The 18,252-nt window shown below is 40.2% G+C and overlaps 1 protein-coding gene across 6 annotated transcripts in view; it reads left to right on the top strand.

Moving 5' to 3' along the window:
* LOC126272348 (cytosolic carboxypeptidase 1-like) overlaps window positions 1-18,252 on the top strand; it is a 499,992-nt gene that overhangs the window by 446,391 nt on the left and 35,349 nt on the right. For all 6 annotated transcript variants that reach the window (XM_049975148.1, XM_049975150.1, XM_049975152.1 and 3 more), the window contains exon 21: window positions 4,672-4,848. In XM_049975148.1, the coding sequence (XP_049831105.1) occupies window positions 4,672-4,848 (177 nt within the window). The remainder of the gene's footprint in view (window positions 1-4,671; window positions 4,849-18,252) is intronic.

The raw sequence follows: 18,252 nt of genomic DNA, 5'->3' as shown, positions 1-18,252 counted from the left end.
TGAAGTCCATGAGATCCACGGAGCACCCTGTTCTGCTACCTCACAGTGTCTAATGACTACTGAGGCTGCTGATTTTGAGTACCTGGCAGTAGATGGCAGCACAATGCAACTAATATGAAAAGCTTATGTTTTTGGTGGTGTTGTGATATTTTTGATCACATAGTGTATGTACACATAGTGTATGTTCGTACATTTCAGTTTTTATAGGTTAATAACAGTATTCTGTATTCCTGTAAGCAATGCTACTCATGTAGGGAGGTTTTGTGACTTTATGAGCACAATGTGACATCTTCTCCTATAACAAGGAGTGCTGTATGCATAAAGGAGGAGGAAACATTATTCCTGCTTGTATTGTGAAGTTCTAAATTGGTGTAATTTGCAGGCCCAATAAGTCCTCCATCAGACACTGACACATTCATTGACAAACTTTTTGCCCAACAGAAATTACCTCTTTAGTGACCAATGAGTTAGGAAGCGCATTTCAGACTGCAGTTACTCCTGTAAAATGCTCCTTATTACATTAATACGACACAGGGGTGTGGAAAGTCTTCGTCAGAGTCTGAAGAGCCACCAACTCAGGATCAGTCTTAAAGACAAATTCTGCTGGAAGAATTTTGTCACTGCTCTTTTTTTTACACTGTAAAGTCTTTTTCATGTTAAATGATGATTAAGGCAAAAGTGGCAGGGAGAACTTGAAGTCCTGGGTACTGTGCATGCACAGGGTGAGCCAGAAGACAAAATCAGAAATATTTTTATGTTATTTTATTGTATGAAGGAGCTACATGAAAGGCAAACAGGAACATGAAATGATTTCATAGCTCTAGCAGAAATTGTATTTAACACTAAGATACAGGCAAGAATGGAATGACACAGAAACAAATGTTCATACATACTTCTTACACATTTTCAAACACACTCTTTATGGTGACCATCATTCTTGATGTAGAGTTGGATTCAATGTCATGTGCATCTGCTCGCCTGGCACAGCATTTCTGGAGGGAACATTCTTGGAGCACGGGTAATCTCTTCTTTCAGTTCATCAATGGAAGTCACACGAGTTGTGGAAATCTTTTCCTTTAAGAAGAACCACAGCCAATTATTGGAAATTATTATGTTTGGGCTTCTAGGTGGCCATATAAGAAGCCCTCCATGTCCAGTTCATAACAGAAGCTGGTTGTTCAACCAGTCTCAAACAGGAATCCAGTGGTGTGCATGTCAAGTTCAAGTAACAGGCAATGATATAAAATCTGGAGGTATGATTTCCCTTTTACTGACACATTGAAGAAATATGGTCTGACGATATGGTCACTGTTAACACCAGCCTATAGCATAACATGTCTGCCCCGATAGCTGAGTGGTCAGTGTGACGGATCGCTGTCCCATGGGCATGGGTTCGATTCCCGGTTGAGTCAGGGATTTTCTCCACTCGGACTGGGTGTTGTGTTGTCTTCATCATTATTTCATCCCCATCCAGCTCACAGGTCGCCCAGTGTGGTGTCGAATGTAATAAGACCTGCACCAGGACCTGCCCGGCAAGGGGCCTCCCAGCCAGTGATGCCAAACACTCGTTTCATTTCCATAGCATAACATGATGAGGGTATTGGTTAATTTCTTCATAATAATCAGGGTTGTCTTTCATCAAGATATAAACATATTGAGTCTGGTAGCTAAGATACATGGCACATTCATCGGTCATCACAATCTTATGACAAGCCACAAATGTTGGAAAAGTTGCACATAACTGTTTGCACAAATCACATCATGTATTCATATCATGATCACTTAATTTATTGATGTTGCCAAGTCAAAATGAACAGTATGCTTTGTGACAGGCCACTTACATCAGCTGCCATACATTACTATACTCAGCATTGTGTAGGATATTAGAATGGAAAGTTACATAGGCAGCTGAAATGAGTGAACACTGTCTGGATAAGTGGGATTTTTGTGTTATTATAGAAACTGAAAATTGTGGCAGAAACCCTAATGCGTGTTATGGGACACCACTGCTGGTGAATGATCAGTGAACTGAGTAGCTGATCAATAGCTGCAGCGATCTGACAGCCAGGCAAAAATAAGGGAACCGCCAGAGAATGCCCTGGTGCAAAAAATTATGAAAAATATTATTGTAAACTGAGTAGCTGCTCAATAGTGGCAGGCAGCCACAAAAGAATCTGCAGATGCAAAAAATTGTGAAAAATGTTTTTAAAAAATTCTGTTGTGGTCCAATTTGTATATGACTTGGTAGTGATCTGTGCTGTGCCAAGCAGGATATACTGTTATTTTTTAATGTAATGATTGATTGTGGAGAGTAGCTAGAGATTTCAAATAGTTGATTGTGGAGAGTAGCTAGAGATTTCAAATAGCACCTGCTGGAAATACTAAGAGAAAATACACTGGCATAGATTTTTATTTCTGCTGGAAGTGATTTTGTAGTTGGACTCTTGAGTGTTTTTTCTGCTGAACTGTAGTGATACCATATGACCTGAATCAGAAAATTGCATTCATAGAGTTAGTTTTGGATCAAGGATTGATAGTATATTTTTCAAATGACAGTTCATTTATTCTGTGCCAGTGAGTTGCTCTTAGAAAATTATGATTTGACTCAAGATTTGTAATACACATATTTGCCCTTGGCACCAAAATTCTTCCTTCAGTGATGCTTTGAGTTCTGGGAATGTTCATCTCTGCCAACTGCTTCCTTGTCAACTTTGCTGGTGAACACAGCAATGGTGCACTTCAGTGTTCACTCACTTCATTATTGTTGTCATACTTCTTGGATTTTCCTCTGTGCAGTTCGTCTGTCGCATAACCAGTTGCAAAGGCCTTCTTTCCAGGTTCCGAAGATTGGCCTTCCTTGGGGCTTCTTCCTTGAAGTGATTAAAATTTTTTTCTCTTATTTCTTCATATGTCTAACCCATTATTTTCATGCACTCGTGCTCTAAGAAAAAGATATTTTTCAGTGTGACTCTGCTTGTATCTCTGATTATAACACAAATGTTTACAACAGTATCGCCTTGATAACAAAAAAGAACATGATCACATGCCATATTTTCGTGGAGTGTCACCTGCATAGTTGTAATTCAAGTGACCTTGACCAGAAGGTAGGATTACTATTGGCAGGAAACATTACTTTTAACCTAGAATACATTTCCAGATCCATATAACTTGAAACTATATGTTAAGTTACTGGAAAAGTTTTTGAACCTGTCTTCTGGCCCACTCTGCACATTATGGCTCATTCTCCTGAAGCCTGACACTGCAGACTATTTAAATCCATTTGTACCAGATGTTACAAGAACTCGCACACTTAGGATTATCACTTGTATATAAAGTTTTAAAATAAACAAAAATAAATCAAAAAAGAATGCACTCAATTCTTTTACTCATAAAAAACATATACCACAACATTTTTAAAACCATCTTTAAATGTATTATCATGCATGAAGATAATACTGACTACACATTTTCACTTGATACTTGTATTTTATTTCCTGCCAATCAGTCATTGACTGTCTTTAATGTTCCACAATACACAGCAAACTCCTGATTATCGTGGTTTGAACTGTACCCTTTTTAGATTATCTGTGCATAGTTCAGTGATTTTTGAAAAAAATACATTGTACCTAGAAAGAATATTTTAGTTTAGAGTAAACTATTGTGTATTGCACAGTAAATAGCAGTTCCCAGTAAAAATGTGTGTTTTGGATTATCTGCATTTTTTGGTTATCCATACAGTCCTTTGGTCCACATTGAAGTAGATAATATGGAGCTTCATGAACATTCAAATTGGTAAAAGTGTGTGTCAGATATTAGTAATTACATATAATTCATTTTTTTCTCTCAGTTACACGTGAGCAGTAATATTCAGATTTAATTCATTGAAATAAATCACACACCAATAAAAGAGGACAGTTTCCTAATTACTTAAGTCAGCATGAATTTTTTGTGTATCTGTTTGCAATATATATATTAAAAACAAAGATTCCAAGACTTACCAAGCGGGACAGCGCCGGCAGACAGGCACATGAACAAAACACACAAACACACACACAGAATTACTAGCTTTCGCAACTGATGGTTGCTTCTTCAGGAAGGAGAGGGAAAGACGAAAGGATGTGGGTTTTAAGGGAGTGCCCTTACTCTTTCCCTTTAAATATGTCTGCTTGTGTCTGTGTATGTGCGGATGGATATGTGTGTGTGTGCGAGTGTACACCTGTCCTTTTTTTCCCCTAAGGGAAGTCTTTCTGCTCCCGGGATTGGAAAGACTCCTTACCCTCTCCCTTAAAACCCACATCCTTTCGTCTTTCCCTCTCCTTCCTGAAGAAGCAACCATCGGTTGCGAAAGCTAGTAATTCTGTGTGTGTGTTTGTGTGTTTTGTTCATGTGCCTGTCTGCCGGCACTTTCCCGCTTGGTAAGTCTTGGAATCTTTGTTTTTAATATATTTTTCCCATGTGGAAGTTTCTTTCTATTTTGTTTGCAATATATAGATTTAACTGATACTTGGCTGACAATAATTAATTCTTAGTAGCACATGGGAATGATGTGTTTATAATATTGCTATCGAATTTCAGTTATGCCTTTGTTTGTGTGCAGCGTGCTTTGTAGAGTAGTGATCATAGTAACTGGTTTGACAGTAAGTATAAATGGAAATCTCTTCTCCTTCCCAGATGCTCCCAAATTTAATGAAAGACTTGTCACCTGCATTTGCTCTGTCATTGTGCAGTTTTGCTGTTGAGAGGAACAGAGAATCAACTGCAAGGGTTACTGTCTGGAGGCAATTGGGCATTAAACGCAGTTACACAATGGAAAGTAGCTACTGTGGTTGTGATCAAGGAACATATATGGTCAGTACAAAACAACCAAATATCAATTCTAGTCTTAAGTGAAAACTGAATATTTGTCACATTCATGTCTGTGTGTTTGTTTACATATCCAATGTTCTTTGCTTTTCACTAACGTTCTGTCATTTTGCATCTATGGGTGGTCCCTAAATTTAAATGAAGATTTACTAATGAAAAGCAAGAAATAAAATAGCGTTACTTGTTATCAAGTGTAAAAAGTAATAATATGGAATATTGTTCCATAAAACTTTAAGCAAACTGCTGAATGATGAAATAAATCTCAGGTGAACAGCCTGGTATGAGTGTGCATAGGACACAATATTTCGGCAATCGACCACATTGCCATCATCAGGTGCACACTCATACCAGGGTGTTCACCCGAGATTTATTTCGTCATAAAATACGCCTGGAGAAATTGAAGAATCGCAATCTGCTGGATGTCTGTAACTTTCTGCCATGATATTTCAGCATCTAATCTTCTGGTCATCTTTGGTTGTATGCTGTTTACGCTATACTCAGATCCCCTGTTTAATGCATGGTGTACCCAGTTGTTGCTGTGCATGCTTTGCTTCAGCATGAGCACTTTTGCTGCAAGTATCTGTGCAGCAGAAAGTGATGTCCCTGTTGAAAACTCTCCTCACCCATGACAGATCAACTGTGTTTATACAGCAAATTCACAGAATAGCTTCAGCTATGCAGAAAGCAAAGTTTTGCTGACAGGATTCCATGCAGAATCCAACTGTAAATTGTTGTCCCAATTGATAAGAGCCTCATACTCTTGTATTTCCACTGATTCAGATAATGGAGTTCCAGAAGTTTGAAGTATGGGCCACAATTTTTTTTTGTATTATATTTCATCAAATGACCAGTAAAAATGCAGTGTTTTGCAATAACAGATCTGCTGGGTTGTAGGAGGTGAATATACTGCTAGTGTTCCATATTCACTCCCAGCCAGTGCATATCATTTGCCCCTATATTATTTGCTGCACTTGCATGGTATCTTATAAACACATGCCTTGTGCAGCACTAAGTTCTCTTTGACCAATGTCAGAAGTGCCAATATTTTTGATGGAGGAAGAATGATCGCTTCAATTATTTTTGGAAGTACTTGCATATTTTTCCAGTAACATTTTCACATGCATGGTAAATAGGCTGTCATCTTGAAGACCTCATCGTCTTCTCTGCTCTGTTGTTTATATGTTTGTATTGCTACAGTATTAAGCTGCTGCTAGGTTTCACAATCTGTGTTTTTTTTTTTTCCCCTCAACATGAAATCCGCCACCTCTGTCCTGTTGCTCAAACATATTCCATCTCATAAGTACTCCTGTTCTGAAGGGAAAATCTACAAACAAATCTACAGAACACACTCAAATTTGCCCATAGACCACCTGAAAGAATTTTTACTATTAAATCCCTTGTCTGTTCCAGGTCTGTTTCTTAAATCTTCATAATGTTAATGTATGACAAGCCTAACACACAGTCCCAGATCTGCTTTCTTTTTCAGCTCAGTAAGCAGCCTTTTAGGATGTTGATCTCTGTGTCACCTGTGATGAGCTACCAATGACAAGACAGAAACCAGCAGCAAGAAATTTAAATAGTGTGTTAACTCAATCACACTTTATTATAATAGTGACAAGTAAATAAAATGTATTCTGTGAACATAAACATAAAGATAAATAACATGCATATTAGGACAAAAATGTACAGTTCTGCTGCTCTTCCGAATCTTCTCCACCATGGTCTATTTCCAATGGTATAACCAGTTGCACAGGCATCCACAAGAGGCTCAATAGATGCCTGAAACCCCCCCCCCCCCCCCTCTCCTGCCTTCCCCCTCTATTGTCCTCTGAAATAGGAGTAAAGAGTTTTTATTCACTATAGAATTTTATGATAAGTTTAGTGTGTCATCTATGAACTTTAGTTCGTGTGCATTAGGGATGGCAGTTATTGCAAAAACAATCAATTTTTAGTTATATCATTTTTTTCCCCAACACCATTTTTAACTAGAGTGTTAAAATTGCTTTGAATAACCAGTTTCTGAAAATAACTGATTTTAGGTTTTTATTTTTTTTTTTTTTTTTTTGTTTCCTGTAATAAATGTAGAAAGCAAACAAAATATAATTTTTTTTTAATTCTCTCAGTTTCAAGATACATGCAAGCAAAATATTAAGTGAAAGAGGCAAATAAAATAAAACTTAGTCTGTCCCCTATTTGGTGCTTTTCTCAGAAACTGATAAGTGGCTGACTACCACAGAAAATCACCAGTAATCTCCCGTTGTTTCCAATTTTTTCAAACTGCTCAAAAATCATGTTGTAATCAAGATTTATACCACTATTTGGACATGACAAATAGTCAGTGTTAAAGGGTGCAAACTGAGGTTGAAGAACTCTATTTTTCATTTTAATTTACCTGCTTTCAAGGGCTACAAACAGATAAAGGCATGTTATGTAGATACAGGCAGTAGATCAGCAGCCTTCTATTTTTATTGTAACTAAGTTTTTTCCTTATATTATATCAGAAGTTTATTGTGACTTCTCTCATTTTTGATCTTTTAAAACAAATGGAGCATTGTACTTCATTAACACCACACTTCATTAAATTCCTCCAGACTAGTGATGGTGCCATTCTGTAGTACAACTAATGTCCAATGAAAACAGTGAGAAACTGTCATATAGACCAGATGAGACAAGTCTTCCACTTTGCATGACACACATACCACCTAATAGACCACGCCACATAGTAACAAGTACCAATTCCTACCCCATGTGCTTGTTACTTGTTTCTGTCAGCATTTCTATTAAAATAGCACTGATTGCTTTTTCCCACTTTCTATAATGATCCAATATTTCAAAGCAGTGCAAATTTTATGAATAAAATTACTCCTCCTTTAAAAAAGGTTCCTTTGAAAACAATTTTTTGCACTGCTGCTATGGCTAATTGATATTTCAGTTTTTTTACCCAGTTGTTGCTATAACCGAGATCATACAAATACAAAGAAATAACTGTCATTCAAAACTAAAATACCAGTATTGGTTTTAACCAGTATGTTGTTCCCATCCCTACTGTGCATCCTGCAGTGGCAATGCCATCTTTTCCAAGGAGACATGGTCTTGCTCAAAAATAAAACATGCATTGATGAACCATACTACTTGCCTGCCGGCACAGGAGCCATCCCAGAAGTGCTGGTAATGCTCCCCATTACTTGTCTGCCATGTTGATGTGTGTGAGATAGGAGCAATGTGACACACAAAGGAACTGTGGATGGATTATGCACACACTGCTAATGCAATAAGACATCTGACTGCTGCATCCATCAGATGCACACTCCAAGATTAGATTAGATTAATACTAGTTCCATGGATCATGAATACGATATTTTGTAATGATGTGGAATGAGTAAAATGTTCAATACATGACACACAACTAAGTTAATTTAACAACATAAATAAGTTAATAAAACAACTTTTTTATTTTTTGTTTTTTAAATTTTTTTGTTTAGTTTTTTTCCTTAATTTATATCTAAAAATTCCTCTATGGAGTAGAAGGAGTTGTCATTCAGAAATTCTTTTAATTTCTCCTTAAATAGTTGTTGGTTGTCTGTCAAACTTTTGATACTATTTGGTAAGTGACCAAAGACTTGAGTGTCAGTATAATTCAGCCCTTCCTGTGCCAAAGTTAGATTTAATCCTGAATAGTGAAGATCGTCCTTTCTCCTAGTATGGTAGTTACGCACACTGCTATTACTTTTGAATTGGGTTTGGTTGTTAATAACAAATTTCATAAGAGAGTATATATACTGAGAAGCTACTGTGAATATCCCTAGATCCTTAAATAAATGTCTGCAGGATGATCTTGGGTGGACTCCAGCTATTATTCTAATTACACACTTATGTGCAATAAATACTTTATTCCTCGGTGATGAATTACCCCAAAATTTGATGCCATATGCAAACAATAAGTGAAAACAGGCGTAGTAAGCTAGTTTACTAAGATGTTTATCACCAAAATTTGCAATGACCCTTATTGCATAAGTAGCTGAACTCAGACGTTTCAGCAGATCATCAATGTGTTTCTTCCAATTTAATCTCTCACCAATAGACACACCTAAAAATTTTGAATATTCTACCTTAGCTGTATGCTTCTGATTAAGGTCTATATTTATTAATGGCGTCGTACCATTTACAGTACGGAACTGTATGTACTGTGTCTTACCAAATTCAGTGAGAGTCCGTTTACAAGAAACCACTTAGTAATTTTCTGAAAGACATTATTGACAATTTCATCAGTTAATTCTTGTTTGCCAAGTGTGATTACTATACTTGTATCATCAGCAAAGAGAACTAACTTTGCCTCTTCATGAATATAGAGTGGCAAGTCATTAATATATATTAAGAACAACAAAAGATCCAAGAGCGACCCTTGTGGAACCCCATTCTTGATAGTTCCCCAGTCTGAGGAATGTGCTGATCTTTACATATTGTGAGAACTGCTTATTTCAACTTTCTGCACTCTTCCAGTTAGGTACGAATTAAACCATTTGTGCACTGTCCCACTCATGCCACAATACTTGAGCTTGTCTAGCAGAATTTCATGATTTACACAATCAAAAGCCTTTGGGAGATCACAAAAAATCCCAATGGGTGGTGTTCGGTTATTCAGATCATTCAAAATTTGATTGGTGAAAGCATATATGGCATTTTCTGTTGAAAAACCTTTCTGAAAACCAAACTGACATTTTGTTAGTACTTCATTATTACAGATATGTGAAGCTACTCTTGAATACATTACTTTCTCAAAAATTTTGGATAAAGCTGTTAGAAGGGAGATTGGACGGTAATTATTGACATCAGATCTATCCCCTTTTTTATGCAAAGGTATGACAATACCATATTTCAGGCTATCAGGGAAAATGCCCTGTTCCAGAGAGCTATTGCACAGGTGGCTCAGAATTTTACTTATTTGTTGAGAACAAGCTTTTAGTATTTTGCTGGAAACGCCATCAATTCCATGTGGGTTTTGCTTTTAAGCAAGTTTATTATTTTCCTAATTTCAGAGGGAGAAGTGGGTGAGATTTCAATTGTATCAAATTGCATAGGTATGGCCTCTTCCATTAACTCCCTAGCATCTTCTAATGAACACCTGGATCCTACTATATCCACAACATTTAGAAAATGGTTATTAAAAATACCCAAGTGCTTACACTCATAAGTGTCTGCAGTGGGGAAGGGTGGAAGAGGTGGTCTTTTACTATAAAACAATAACATTCTTCATTAGATGCCTTGGCATACTGCAGGTGACCTCCCAAATTCAATAAACCATCATCTAAATAGGGATTGAAAGCTGTGATCATATTTTGAGCATTTGTTCCCGGAAAAAGAATTCCATAGCTAAAAATTAAGTCTACATATGAATAGTCTGTAACTAAAAGACTATCTGTTACATAATGATGAGAGAACATTTAGTTCAGAAATCGAACTCTGTTCAGGGCCCAGCCCTACTGTACAACACTAAAAATAGATCTACCAAAGGAACTTCAGTGTTAACGAAGTTAGCACAAATGCTAATGCTATACACTCTGAATAAGCATAGCATCTGAGATTCCTGATATATGTAACAGAAATCACCTTTACGATTCTAAAACGTGTCTGCACTTTTACCACCAGGTGGTCTGATGGGGATATGGGTACAGTCAGTAGTGCATAAAACAGTAGGAAAACACATAATTCGATAAAAATCAAGCTAGGTTTTCCTCACATCATTTTCTTCCATTGGCATTTTGATGAATTCATTCTTTGGTGAGCCAGTACAGACCAATACCTTGTAGACAGCTCTGCAAGTTGTTGCTACATCTGTTTTAAAGAAATTGCCAACCACCATCGAAAATATTCCTGCAGCACAAGATCCTAATGTTAAAAGTAGCATGGGCACTTGAGTCAGTCACTGGTTTCTGATGGTTGGTTTCAGCAAAGTCTTTCTCAACTTTAGTTCTAACTGCTGCATAACATTTAGCCCAAGCAAAACCTCAGCTTAAAAGATTTAACATTTTAAGGCCATTACATGCTGGTTTCCAAGTATCTGTGTTCACACCACTTCAATCAATATTTAGTCCAATAAATTTTGTGTTTGTTGTGCAGCCTATTAATGGTATCATTTTCTCTTCTTCAAACTTGAATTCATACTATTTGTCTTCTTTATGATCACTGTAATGTTCTTACATATTGACCAGTTGCAGACTTCCTTTAGGGTATCATTTGAGTGCCTTTGTTTTCTCAGTGACTATAATATACTGCCATCATCAAAAAGAATTTTTCACTATGACTGATGCTGTTAAGATGTATTCAAAGAAAAGCAGCACAAATGGTGACACGTTTGTTTGACCCATGGGAGAATCAGAAAATGTTGGAAAACATAGACTTGCAAGTGCTTTGTGATAGTTGCCAACCATTCTCCAAGCCTACTACCCCTGTGTACAAGGGTGTGCTGAAATGTAATGCCTCCAGATTTTTTGTGTGAAAACTCTTAAAACTTTTAGACAAAATAAACATTATTGTTGTAACGTCAAGTTGAACACGTATATTTCAAAACAACACAACACATATAAGTCACAGAGCAAGTTGACAAGCCATACATGTGAACACGGTAACATTCAAATGAGCACTGAGTCCAAGTATAGCAGCCGCTGCCTGGCTGGCCGCTTAGGTGGTGCAGCTGCTGCATGGCTGGCAGACAGCACCGCAAGTAGAGGACGTGCGTAATTGCGAGGCGGCACTTTGAATGATCGGTGAGTCACAACACTTTTCCCCCCTTTGAAATTGTTGCACTGGTCTTGATGGAGATGGCCTGGAGATGGCTAACGTCCATAGGCGTTGTTTGACTGGCCGTAAAGTCTCGAGGAGGAGGCTTCCCGTATGGACAGAAGTGTCCCCGATGATGACGGATCGAGATGACAGGAGACGTAGTGGTCGAATCTACTGGGGCCCCCTGCACCAATCTGCCCATTGCAACAAGTCCAGTTGATATAACAGGAGACATGGGTGATGTGTCGGCGTCTGTAGGAGGAGGAGGTGAGTAGATTGGCTCCAACAGAGGATGGTCATCTGGTTCCTGCATGGGCATGTCTCCTGGTGGCGTCCGTTCTTGTGCTGGCACTGAGATTACAGTGAGAGGGCTGCGTTGTGAGTATTTAAATATGCCAAGACCTCGAGCGTCAGGTAGAGCCGAAGGTGGTGTAGCGGCATTCGGAACAGGTGTTGCCACCACACGAGGCCAAAGCTGGTCTGAATGACACACTACAACACCCGTGTCCATCTGGATTTCATACAGGCATCGGCCACGGTGTGTTAAGATGAGGCCCGGACTCCATTTTGGCCGCCTGCCATATCCCCATACCCGGACGAGGTCGTCGGCGGTGAACCAGCCAAGTGAAGGCACCTGCGGCCATGAGGTGTAAGGCCACAGAAGATGAAGTAGCATGCAGGGCTGTCAGCCATGTAAGAGCTCAGCTGGGCTGTGGTCGCCCATGGGGGTGAAACGGTAAGATGCCAGAAACTGGAGAAGCGCATCATCAGCAGCAGTAGTAGTTTCCACATCTGAGCCTTAAATGTGCGGACCAGTCGTTCAGCCTCACCGTTTGTTTTGGGATGGAGCGGTGGGGCCGTAACATGTATTACGCCGTGATGAGCACAAAAATCTGCAAATTCGGAAGAGGCAAATTGCGGACCATTATCAGTAACAAGAGTAGAGGGGAGGCCTTCCAAGGAAAAAATGTGGGTGAGAGCACTTGTCATTGCCGCGGTGGTAGAAGACGTGCAACGGACAATGAAAGGAAAGTTAGAGTTGGTGTCAATTAAGAGGAGCCAATAAGTATCTAGAAAGGGTCCTGCGAAGTCAGCATGAATGCGCTCCCAGGGCTTCTCAGGCGAAGGCCACGATGACAAAGAGGACTTCAGGGTGGTGGCCTGTGACGCACAAGGTCTGCAGGCAGCGACCATGTGTGCTGTTTCAAAGTCAATGCCAGGCCAGTACACATGACGGCACACCAGAGATTTTGTACAAGACACACCCCAGTGCCCTTGGTGAAGGAGGCGCAAGACCAAAGCACGCAAAGATGCAGGTACCACAACAAGTGGTGAAGCATTGTCAGTGGAAAGGAGGATAACACCATCCCTAGCCGTGAGGCGGTAGCACAAAGCATAGTTGTTCCGCAATGGATCAGAAGTCTTAGTGGACGGGCGATCTGGCCAACCCTTCTGAATACAGCGTAAAACCCGGGAGAGGGTAGGGTCAGAACCCGTAACAGCCACCAACTGGTCTCCAGTGATGGGGAACCCGTCCACAACCCACTGCTTGGCAACATCCAGGTGGAAACACAAAAGTTCGTCCCTATCCAATGCCAGATCAGGACCCATGGGAAGGCGAGACATAGCATCAGCATTCGCATGTTGAACCGTCAGCCGAAATTGAATCTCATAATTGAAACAAGACAAGTAAAGAGCCCAATGCTGGAGGCGGTGTGCAGCCTTGTCGGGAAGTGACATTGATGGACGAAACAAGGGAACAAGTGGTTTGTGATCCGTAACAAGATGAAATTTGGAGCCATAGAGAAAAACACCAAACTTATGAAGAGCATAAATAATGGCCAAAGCTTCTTTTTCAATTTGAGAATACTTTTTTTGGGCATCCGTGAACGTTTTGGAGGCATAAGCAATGGGTTGTTCCGAACCGTCCGAAAAACGGTGTGCAAGGACTGCACCGACCCGTATTCAGAGGCATCCGTGGCAAGAACAAGATGTTGGCCAGGTTGATAAGTAGCCAGGCACAGGGCCTGTTTCAACATAGTCTTCAATTTCTGGAAAGCCGCATCGCATGACACGGACCAGTGAAAAGTTACATTTGTATGCAACAGGCGATGCAGCGGCTGAGCCACCGAAGCTGCAGACAGTAAAAACTAGTGATAGTATGCTATTTTTCCCAAGAAGGCCTGCATTTCCTTAACAGATAGAGGGCGACGAAGGGCATCGACAGCAGTGACAGTTTGCTGAAGCGGTCGAATACCATCCCGAGAGAGTTGAAACCCCAAGTACGTGATAGGTGCCTGAAAAAATTGTGATTTCTGAAGATTACACTTAAGACCGGCTGTATGTAAGACATGAAAAAGTGTGCGGAGATTTTGAAGATGTTCTTCAGTGGTGGAGCTAGTGACAACAATGTCGTCCATGTAATTGATACACCCAGGAACACGGGAGCAATAATTGTTCCAAGAATCGCTGAAACAGAGCAGGGGCGCTAGCAACCCCGAATGGCAAGTGTTGGTATTGATAGAGGCCGAAAGGCGTGTTAAGGACAAGAAACTGCCGGGAAGTAGCGTCAAGAGGAAGTTGATGATAAGCTTCTGACAGGTCAATGTTAGAATAATACTGGCCTCCAGCAAGTTTAGTGACCAGTTCTTCAGGTCGGGGAATAGGGTAAGTGTCGATGAGGCATTGAGCATTTACTGTGGGTTTGAAATCGCCACAGAGACGAATATCACCATTTGGCTTAGCAACGACAATGACAGGAGAGGACCACTCACTGGAAGTGACAGGAAGCAAGACCACTGAAGTAGTGAGACGATCCAGCTCCCATTTTACCCGATAACGAAGGGCCACAGGAATGGGCTGCGCCCGAAAAAACTTAGGCCGAGCAGTGGGTTTGAGCGTGATATGAGCTTCAAAGTCATTTGCACGGCCTAATCCCGGAGAAAAAAGGGACGAAAATGTCGTTGACAAGGAATCCAATTGAGCATAAGGAATAGCATCAGAGACGATATTGACAGAATCATCTATGGAGAGCCCAAAAACGCGAAAGGCATCATAACCAAAAAGATTCTCTGCGTTACTCTGGTTGACCGTGCGAATGACGGATTTGTAAGATACCTCAGCATTAAATTGTCCCAAGAGAGAAGTCTTCCGTTTATTGTACATCTGTAATTGCCAAGTGACAGGTGACAGGAGTGGAGAACCCAACTGAAGATACATCTGAGAATTAATTATAGTGGCAGCAGAACTGGTATCCACCTGCATGTGAACATCTCGACCAAGTACTTGGACAGTGAGGAATAACTTCCCTAAAAGGGAAGAAGTGCAACTGACAGACAACACAGAATCAGAATCAGTATCTTGTTCATGAACATCATGTATGCAGTCAGATTTGCAAACAGAAGACACATGACCTTTCTTTTTGCAATTGTGACACACAGCCCAACGTTGGGAATAATCCTCGTGTGAATGTTTCGTAAAACACCACGGACATGAAGGAAGTTGCCGGCGGTTTTGCTGCAGTTTCTTAGCGGGTAGTTTACGGTTAGGCCAAGGCTGCGTTTGGGAGCGCACTGTGGCCACGTCGGCTAGCGGGGACGCGCCACACGTGTCGTCAACAGCGCACAGAGGTTGTATTTCCCCGACATCACCCCAAGCCTCTATTTGGACCCCAGTGGCGCGAGAAATTTCAAAAGATTGCGTGATGGAGAGGACTTCATCTAGAGTTGGATTTGCCAACTGAAGGGCATGTTGCCGAACTTCTTTGTCGGGCGCCGACCGGATAATAGCATCCCGTACCATGGAATCGGCATAGGATTCTTTGTGAATGTCAGTAACAAATTGACACTTTTGACTGAGGCTGTGAAGTTCAGCAGCCCAAGTGCGATAGGATTGATGTGGCTGTTTTAGACAGTGATAAAAGGCAACACGAGGGGCTACCACGTGTGTTTGCTTTTGAAAATAGACAGATAGAAGTGAGCACATTTCAGCAAAGGAAAAAGATGCATGGTCTTTCAAAGGAGCCAATTGCGACAACAACCAATACATTTGAGGTGAAATCTGGGAAAGGAACAGGGACTTACATGGTTGTTCGTCCGTGACATGAAATGCCAAGAAGTGCTGTCAAAGACGTTTTTTATAATCTGACCAGTCTTCTGCTGTCTCATCGTAAGGAGGAAAAGGAGGTATAGCCAATGTCGAGAAACGCCCCGTTCTTGACGCTGCAACGAAATCGCGAATCGACGATGTGAGAAGCGTATGCTGTTCAATGAGACCTTGCAAATAGTTGCTCAACAGTAGCCATGGAAACCTGTGGGTCAACGGTGAAAAGGAAAAATTCACTACCTCATCACCATTTGTTGTAACGTCAAGTTGAACACACACATTTCAAAATGACACAACACATATAAGTCACAGAGCAAGTTGACAAGCAATACATGTGAACACGGTAACATTCGAATGAGCACTGAGTCCAAGTGTAGCGGCTGCTGCCTGGCTGGCCACTTAGGTGGTGCAGCTGCTGCATGGCTGGCAGACAGCGCTGCGCGTAGAGGACACGCGTAATTGCGCAGTGGCACTTTGAATGATCGGCGAGTCACAACAATTATCACTATTCTACATCATTATTCTTCATGTCTACATGTTCATTTCTCAACATTGTCATCCTGGCAAAGAACCCTATTCTTCCAATTAGAGACCAGTTTGTTGATGGCATCACTGTGGAATGTTTGATGTTCTTGATGGAGCCACACCCTCACATCTGCTCACACTGCTTCACCACTATCGGAGTTAAGGCCCCAAAAGTGTTGTTTAACTTTTGGAAACATATGAAAATCAGTTGGCATTGTATGGAGAGTAATCAATGACTGTGAAACCAAGACACAGGATAGTTAAAGACATCATCACAACACTTGTGTGTAATCTGGCGTTGTCATGCTGAAGGAGAAGGTGCTCCATGTGTGAACAAACTCCCCAAAAAGGGAAACGTGACTGTAGCATACTTTTCTCACACACTCACATAGTAATGTTACACACTGCCATGTTAAATGCTACAATTTGGAGCCCTCTACCAACAGGGAGTTGGAAATGTATAGACATGAAGAATAAAGATGTAGAATGTTAATAATAACTGTTTTCTTCGAAAAGCTTTAAGAGTTCTCTCATAAAAATTCAGTAGCATTACTTTTCAGCACAGCCTTGTACAAAGTTTTAAGAACCATTACTAAGTTGGAAATCTAGGAATAAATTACTGCCTTCCACGTATCCGTCCCATCAAAAACATGAAGACAAGATTACATTAATTACAGTGAATCCAGACACATTTAAGTGGTCATTTGTCCTGCACACCACATGCAAATAGAATGGAAAGAAATCCTAACATATGGTATAATGGGAATTACTTTCTGTCATGCACTACACAGTGGTTTTCAGTGTGTGGTTGGGACATGATTAGTACACGAATAAAATTTTTTATGCCAAGTGCAGGGCTCTGGTGTCATCTGTGATTTAGCTCTTTGGGGATGATTCTTTACATAGAGGATAATATAATAGTAGGGTGCAGGGACCAGTTTTGACTGCAACCTGAATTGTATAGTTGAGGCTAATACCAGGCACATCAACATTTCACACTAGCGTGAACAGCATTCTTTGCACTCTTTGAGTGGAATGCTAAGCCCTGGGTGAATTGTTTAGTGGACTGTGTTAATTTAGAGCTTTCTGTATCACTCAGGATACAAAGGCATTAACACATGGGTGTGATTGATGCATTACCTCTAACTTCAGTACATTATATGTATCATGGTTGAATTATAATGGTTCTGATAAGAGGCTACTGGCATGACTAATTACTAAAAGTTTTCAGTCTGGCCAAAGCAGTGTCTATAATAACCTTGTGTTTTGCAGTGCATTCCCTAATCCTCTTTACCGTAAATTCCTCTAAAGAGCCTCTGCTACAGAATAAATATATTTAAGGTTGAAACAGCTCTTCCATCAAAATATCAAGTGCCTCAGTAATGAAAAAGGTGAACTTTAGTATTCATACAGATGGAATGTCAGCAAATGTATTTTGCATACCAGAACATGACATGGAACTCATTGGAACTGAACAAATACTTTTGGATGGATACTATTGCATAACAAATTAAGAAGAAACTGGAGTGGCTGTATATGCGAGAAATGGAGTGAAGTACAATCCCTTCAACAGAAATGTTGTGTTGAAAAGCTTTCTTGAATGCTGTGCCACAATAGTGGGCCAGGAAACACACGAGCCAGTTGTTCTGACAGCTTACAGATCACCAACAGGAAATGTCTCATGCTTCATAGAGCAGACAGTTTTAACCAGATTTTTCAGCCTTAACTGGTGATTTTTTGGTACTTATTTGGATTATTTGCCATACTAGACTTCCAGACTTACAGAACATAGTAAAACACCCAAAGACAATTTTGTTTTACACCCAACTACTCTCTGTGGTTGACTCTAACCAAAGGGTTAGGTAAGTTACAGTATTGCAGCTTACTTTTGCAGCAATAACATGGGAAAAGAAGGAGCTGTTGTGTGGATTAAGACAGAACACAAGTTCAAAAACATTGAGACAAGTAGATTTAGTAGTG

This window comes from Schistocerca gregaria, chromosome 5, assembly GCF_023897955.1.
Source record: "Schistocerca gregaria isolate iqSchGreg1 chromosome 5, iqSchGreg1.2, whole genome shotgun sequence".
Taxonomy (NCBI): domain Eukaryota; kingdom Metazoa; phylum Arthropoda; class Insecta; order Orthoptera; family Acrididae; genus Schistocerca; species Schistocerca gregaria.
Note: the sequence above shows the minus strand (reverse complement) of the source record. Positions and strands in the feature narration are given on the sequence as shown.